General features: G+C 45.9%; 1 protein-coding gene across 1 annotated transcript; it reads right to left on the reverse strand.

The window, feature by feature from the left end:
- Positions 1–147: 147 nt before the first annotated feature.
- Positions 148–6,399, reverse strand: LOC116378329 (laminin subunit beta-1-like). Its single transcript, XM_031840182.1, has 9 exons — positions 6,306–6,399; positions 5,510–5,698; positions 5,307–5,370; positions 5,006–5,208; positions 4,610–4,730; positions 3,463–3,651; positions 2,517–2,693; positions 1,682–1,794; positions 148–1,432 (listed from the first exon to the last, which is right to left on the reverse strand). Exons 1-9 carry the CDS (start codon positions 6,315–6,317, stop codon positions 1,349–1,351), a joined length of 1,152 nt encoding a protein of 383 aa, XP_031696042.1. The 5' UTR covers positions 6,318–6,399; the 3' UTR covers positions 148–1,348.
- Positions 6,400–7,703: the final 1,304 nt, after the last annotated feature.

A 7,703-nucleotide genomic window follows, 5' to 3' on the forward strand; every position in this document is an offset into this window, starting at 1 on the left:
CCCCTTAATAATAAAAACCTTCATTTAAAAACTGCATTTTGTGTTTACTTGTGTTATCTTTGTCTAATATTTAAAATGTGACAAACATGCAAAAAAATAAGAAATCAGGAAGGGGGCAAACACTTTTTCACACAACTGTATACTGGCCACTTTATTAGGCACACCTGTTCAATTGCTTGTTAAAACAAATAGCTAATCAGCCAATCACATGGCAGCAGCTCAATGCATTTAGGCCTCTAGACGTGATGAAGACGACTTGCTGAATTTGAAAGCGAGCATCTGAATGAGGAAGAAAATGGATTTAAGTGACTTTGAACGTGGCATGGTTGCTGGTGCCAGACGGGCTGGTCTGAGTATTTCAAACTGCTGACCTACTGGGATTTTCACGCACAATCATCTCCAGGGTTTACAGAGAATGGTCCGAAAAAGAAAAGCTATTCAGTGAGCGGCAGTTGTGTGGACGAAAATGCCTTGTTAATGTCAGAGGTCAGAGGAGAATGGGCAGAGTTGTTGGAGATGATAGAAAGGCCACAGTAACTCAAATAACCACTCGTTACAACCAAGGTATGCAGAACACATCTCTGAATGCACAACACGTGGAACCTTGAAGCAGCCGGGCTACAGCAGCAGAAGACCACACCGAGTGTCACTCCTGTCAGCCAAGAACAAGAAACTGAGGCTACAATTCACACAGACTCACAAAAATTGGACAATAGAAGATTGGAAAAATGTTGCCTGGTCTGATGAGTCTTGATTTCAGCTGCGACATTCAGATGGTGGGGTCAGAATTTGGCGTAAACAACATGAAAGCATGGATCCATCCTGCCTTGTATCAACGGTTCAGGCTGCTGGTGGTGGTGTAAAGGTGGGGGGGATATTTTCTTGGCACACTTTGGGCCATGAGTACCAATTGAGCATGGTTTAAACGCCACGGCCTACCTGAGTATTGTTGCTGACCATGTCCATCCCTTTATGACCACAGTGGACTCATCTTCTGATGGCTACCTCCAGCAGGATAATGCACCATGTCACAAAGCTCAAATCATCTCAAACTGCTTTCTTGAACATGATGATGAGTTCACTGTACTCCAATGGCCTCCACAGTCACCACATCTCAATCCAACAGAGCACCTTTGAGATGTGGTGGAACGAGAGATTGGCATCATGGATGTGCAGCAGACAAATCTGCAGCAACTGCGTGATGCTATCGGGTCAATATGGAGCAAAATGTGTGAGGAATGTTTCCAACACCTTGTTGAATCTCTGCTACGAAGAATTAAGGCAGTTCTGAAGGCAAAAGGGGTCCAACCCGGTACTAGCAAGGTGTACCTAATAAAGTGGACTAAACTTACTGGTTGTTGACAGCTCCTCCGAGGTCACAGTCACATGGTCTGCAGCCGTCCATATCGTTACTGAGACCCCAGTGTTCAGACTGAGAACGAACACACAGTAGCACAAACTTATCATCAATCAAAGATGGAGGTAGTCTGCAGCAGACTGTAATTATTTGGAGATCTGGTTGGTTTGTGTTGCCAGTCAAATAAATAATAAAGACAATCATCAGCATAATGATGCACATTGAAATATTCATACAGGAAAGAAATATCAGTCAAGCGGTCAGACTGGACCAGGATCAGGACTGTGGTCTCACAGTTTTATAACAGTAAATGTGTGTTCTCACCACACACTGGTCACAGTCTCGTCCTGTCACCAGACGTTTACAGAAACAACTTCCTGTTTCACTGTCACAGGGATTTCCACCAGGAAGAGTTCCCAGGGGACTGCAGGTACACACTGGAACACAGTAAGAGTACACATGATGAGAAAAACTATAGTACCAATGCTACAAGACTGTAACCATACTATCCTCTCCTGTGAGTCTGGAACTCTGTTATACTTCCTGTCATCCAGGAACCCAAACCTGTGTGTGAGTGCAGGTGTGTGTATTAGTGTGTAGGTGTTGTGTGCAGGTGTTGTGTGTAATATGTTGAAGAAAATCCTCATATAACTTGCCAACTCCATCAATCCCAGAGAAGCAACTGTGAGAGGTGGATAATAGAACCATGCCAGGAAAGTTAAGTAAGATATGAGAACATGTTTAGATCAGCAGAACATTGTGATTAAGTACCTCTGAGAGACATTAGTTGAGAATCATGCCAAAAAACATTTCCCGTACCATAATCATTTAACCTGCCAGAAATGTCAGCAATGACATAATGAAAAGTCTAGATGTGTTTTGCTTCTGGTTTAGTCGAAGGGATTTGATTGGTGGACTGTGACGTAAAGTACAGTTCACCAAAGGTATAAAGTCAGACGTACTCGCTCTGGCAATTAGGATTCGTTGTGAAATGTTCTTGTGCGCACAAGAATAAAATGACCCCCGCTGGTTGCAATTCCAAGAACTGAGTCTCTTCTCTTCATTTCTGCCACAACATATTGGTGGTGTTTCTGCCACAAAAATGTCTATGCAGGTGTTGTGTGCCAGTGTTGTGTGCATTTGTGTGCAGGTGTCGTACCCGTGCAGCCTTCAGGCTCGTCACTCATCCTGTAGTGAGCCTGTTTGCAGCGCTCACAGCGTTCTCCTTCCACGTTGACTTTACAGCGACACTGACCGGCAATCAAACCGGCTCGAACGTCTGTCATCCCGTCACATATTCCTCCGTTCAGTGAACCCAGAGCATCGCAGTTACAGGCTACAGAAACACAGGCAGGACAAAATACATTGTGAGGAGGAAGAAACGGGTTTAAACAAAGACTTCCTATTTTATAAAGTCACGATACCGATTATTTAAACTTACAAAACTGTTAATATCAGATCTGTTTAAATTAATTAGTGCCGGTTAATTCAGTCCTGACTTCAAGTCTGCAGGAGGAGGGAATGCAATCAATCAACCTTCATTGTCCCTGATGAGCAACCCTAACCCTGGGGGGTGGTTACAGGAACAGTCAGGTGACATCATCTCAATTAACAATAATGGTGGAATAAAAGGCCTTTTATAGTACATTACATTAGTCATTTAGCAGACGCTTTTATCCAAAGCGACTTACAATTCAGATTCTATCACATTTCTACACTGTAGGCTCAGCTACGGGAGACATTTTTGGGGTCAAGTGTCTTGCTCAAAGACACATCGACATGCAACTAGCAGAGCCGGAGGCGGGGATCGAACTGCCAATCCTCTGATTGAAGGACGGCCCTGCTATCCACTTAGTAATCTCATTGGAATGAAGACCAACTCAAACGCTGTGCTTCAATATTTTGAAGTGCTGCTGAATAATCTGGGTTAGTCTGTTCAGTCTTTTTAAACGTTAAAAAACATTTGATACTGTCAATCATGACATCCTGCCGACATCCAAATGAACCAAAGGAAGTTTCTCTTTCTCATTTTTCTCTCTAGAAGCTCTCTCGGTAATAAAACGGTTTACATTGTGTCAATATTCTGTCTTAAAGTCTGGACTCACATTGACAAATGTTGGGGTCTCTGACGTCCCTCTCTGGATGTTGGTAGTAAAATGGTTTACACCGCTCACAGTTGTGTCCGTCCGTGTTGTGCTGACAGTCGTCGCAGACTCCTCCGCTGATGTTTCCTGAAGCCACGAACACGGCCACGTCAAAGTGACATGAGGAGGAGTGCTGGTTACAGTTGCACTCTACAGACACCACAGAAGAAGAAAATATGAGATATGAGTTTCAGACGCTGGTGATGATGATTGATTACTGATCAGATTGAATTCATAAAAAGGATTGAAACAGGACCTGAAGAGACAGTTCAGAAACAAACAGGACCTCATGTATAAGTTTAGTACTGCTGTCCAACCTTTTGACATAGTACCAGTTCACCAGACACCAGTAGAGACAGTGCTTGTACGAGAGCACAAATCATTCCACGAGAAACTCCAGTAACTCCATGATGAGTGAAAATCAGTGAAGCTAATTCTTTGCATTGAGGTTTCGTTTACCGCCTCACCATGAAATGTAATCTGGTCAAATCTAGTGTTGGTGATGAACTTGAATACATCCAGTAGTTTGAAGGAGATGTTTTCACACAAATATAAAATGGATATTAGAGATGAATTATGAGCTCTTTAACTTCCTAACACGAGCTCTAAGCAGCTTATAATATATAATTAAAACTACTCACACCAAGAATGTTTTTAATCAAAATAAATGTTTAAATAAAAACACCATCATATATTTCCATATCATCACAATAGATGACTATAACAAGGTAAATGGATACCATTCAGTATTTTGATGGTTAACACTGATACTTCAGGACAGTTGTGAAAAAAAGAGACTCGACACCCAGAATGAAATATGGTACTTAAATGCCAATAATATTATGGTATGCAATTTAAACAATAAAAATGCTGATAAATCCTTTATAAAAAGGAAACTAATCAGTTGCTCCAGCTTATTTTCTCTTTTGCATATTCACTATTGCTCCTCTTTTTTTATCTGAGTATTCGATAAATCAATGGCATAATCACAAGAATACTCCATTACAAAAATGATCAAAAGCTGCAGCCTCAGTTTGTACTGGTTGTTTTCCAGTAGAGACCAGAAACAGACATCAGTAGAAACCTGTATAGAGCAGTAGAGACTCACTTTTGCAGGCATTGGTGTTGCGTCCCTCGGCTGGTCTCCACGGCAGGTCGTGGTAGAAATTCTGACACTTTTCACAGTTCAGACCTTTAGTGTTGTGGTTACACATGCAGTGACCATGAACCTGTAGACACACACAGTCACATCTGATCAGAGCTCACCCTACCCCGTATAGGAATCACCCTTCAGAGATCACCCTACCCCCTATAGGACTCACCCTCCAGAGATCACCCTACCCCCTATATGACTCATCCTCCAGAGATCACCCTACCCCCTATAGGACTCACCCTCCAGAGCTCACCCTACCCCGTATAGGAATCACCCTCCAGAGCTCACCCTACCCCGTATAGGACTCACCCTTCCCCCTTCAGAGATCACCCTGCCCACTTCAAGACTCACCATGCCCTCACTGGTCTGTCCGGCTCCTTGGATCGGGGCACACTCTGAGGCGTGTCCGTAGCAGAAGCAGTTTCCTCGGACCACCATATCGAAGATGGCGAAATAATACTTCTCTTTGATCTCCATACGAGAGTCCAGCAAGTTATCGCCGAGCGTGTGCAGTCTGGTGAACTTCACCCGCAGGTTGGTGATCTTCAACATGTCTGAACAAAAGATCAATAACAGGTCAGTGATAGATAATACCTAATCAATAATCCCAACAGATCCTATAATAGTTATTTTCTGGTGTAAAGGGACATACTCTGGATTCTGGGGCTGTAGGGATCATCGATCCTGAAGGCCGGGTCCAAAACTCTGAAAATCACCTGGAATCACCAAAGAGTAAAAAAGACAACATCACAGTGACGTCACGTCAAGTGTATTATGATATCATTTCCTTTCCTCTGTAACACTGTGGTTACCAGACCAGCTCTTAGAGAGTACACCCTCAGAGTACTGCAGTACCTCTCCTTCAGTGGACGGCTCGATGTCGGAGTAACGCGAGTCACAGATGACATCATCGACCTTCTGCATTGGTCCCTGGGAAACAGATGGGAAGGAGCTCTCACAGTCGTAGGCGAAGTAACGATAAAGCTGCCATGTCTTCCCAAAGTCAGCTGAGCGCTCGATCACCATGGCGGCAGGTCGAAACGTCTGAGGACAAAGAATGTCGATGTTAGAAAACATACTTGAACTAAATACCATGTTACGGTTCTGCTGATCCACATGACAATCAACAGTGAGTGATTCACTGTCCAGCCTGCAGTCGGCTGCAGCAGTAACCTAGCCTGACTAGCCAGTTGGTTTGTTACACAGAAGCATCTGAGAAGCCGTCATTGGAAGGGGTCAGGCACTTTCTAAAAAATACGCAGCAGGTGATTGGATGAACCACCTGCCAAGCAAACTCCAGTTTACTGTCAGACCTGCACTCAGCTGCACCAGTAACCAGTTTACTGTCAGACCTGCACTCAGCTGCACCAGTAACCAGTTTACTGTCAGACCTGCACTCAGCTGCACCAGTAACCAGTTTACTGTCAGACCTGTTACTAAACCAAATCTGGTGTGTTAATGTGTGTCAGTGATGTGAGATGCTGAGTTTAGAGTTCAGGAAAACCGCATCCTTTAAACTCTACACCTTATGATGTCTCCAAAGCTACTGAAGACATTAAACAACTTTACGGATAAAAGTATGAACATTGAGCAGTAAACTGATCTTTGATTACCCAGAATCCCCTACTGTGTGTATCTGTATAGAGCTTACCTTGAACGTCATAATGAGATGTGTGAAGTGAAACTCGGCCTCCAGATTCAGCTGTATAGTGACGTTCTCCAGACCTGCAGACAGCACAACAACAGACCATTACACAAATAGATAATCAATAATCTATCCAAGTATACCGACGCAGCAGAACATTAGTACACTGATCAATAACAAGCTCTACGTCAATATACACGGGAGACATAAACAGACCTAGTCTATGCCGCCGGCGATCGGCTCGCCCAGGCCTCCCGCCTGACCCGCCGCCCGGTCTGCATTGCACCCAGGGTGCTGGAAAGGAGGCTCCGACCGTTTGTCGAACCTCAGATTCAAGAGGAGTAATGCGGATTCCGTCCCGGCCGTGGAACAGTGGACCAGCTCTTTACCCTCGCAAGACTACTGGAGGGGTTCTGGGAGTTTGCCCAACCAGTCTACATGTGGTTTGTGGACTTGGAGAAGGCTTTCGACCGGGTCCCTCGGGGGTTCTTGTGGGGGGTGCTGCGGAAGTATGGGGTGCCGGACCCATTACAACGGGCGATCCGGTCTCTTTACGACTGCAGTAGGAGCTGTGTCCGCATTCTCGGCAATAAGTCAGACACGTTCCCGGTGGGTGTTGGCCTACGCCAGGGCTGCCCTTTGTCTCCGGTCCTGTTCGTGACTTTCATGGACAGGATATCTAGGCGCAGCCGGGAGGTGGAGAACATCAGGTTCGGGGGTCTCGGGATCGCCTCTCTGCTGTTTGCAGATGATGTGGTCCTGTTAGCCTCCTCGGATCATGACCTCCAGCATTCACTGGGGCGGTTTGCAGCCGAGTGTGAAGCGGCGTGGATGAGAGTTAGCACCTCCAAATCTGAGGCCATGGTTCTCTGCCGGAAACCGGTGGATTGCTCCCTCCAGGTGGGGACGGAGTGCCTACCTCAAGCGAAGGAGTTCAAGTATGTATCTCGGGGTCTTGTTCACGAGTGAGGGTAAGATGGAGCGGGAGATCGACAGGCGGATCGGTGCGGCTGCAGCAGTAAAGCAGGCGCTGCACCGGACCGTCTTGGTGAAGAGGGAGCTGAGCCGGAAGGCAAAGCTCTCAATTTACCACTCGGTCTACGTTCCTACCCTCACCTATGGTCACGAACTCTGGGTCGTGACCGAAAGGACAAGGTCGCGGCTACAAGCGGCCGAAATGAGTTTCCTCCGTAGGGTGGCCGGGCTCAGCCTTAGAGATAGGGTAAGGAGCTCGGTCATCAGGAGGGAGCTTGGAGTCGAGCCGCTACTCCTTCGCGTCGAAAGGAGTCAGCTGAGGTGGTTCGGGCATCTAATTAGGATGCCTCCTCGATGCCTCCCACTGGAGGTTTTCCAGGCACGTCCAACTGGGAAGAGACCCCGGGGAAGACCCAGAACACGCTGGAG

This window comes from Anarrhichthys ocellatus, unplaced genomic scaffold (genome assembly GCF_004355925.1).
Source record: "Anarrhichthys ocellatus isolate YVR2014 unplaced genomic scaffold, GSC_Weel_1.0 scaffold2420, whole genome shotgun sequence".
Classification (NCBI taxonomy): Eukaryota; Metazoa; Chordata; class Actinopteri; order Perciformes; family Anarhichadidae; genus Anarrhichthys; species Anarrhichthys ocellatus.

Coding starts and splice junctions, on each gene's coding strand:
- LOC116378329 (XM_031840182.1), bottom strand. Junction 4,731..5,005: donor GACAGACCAGTGAGGGCATG/GTGAGTCTTGAA, acceptor GTGTGTCTACAG/GTTCATGGTCACTGCATGTG. Junction 2,694..3,462: donor AGACCCCAACATTTGTCAAT/GTGAGTCCAGAC, acceptor GTGTTTCTGTAG/CCTGTAACTGCGATGCTCTG.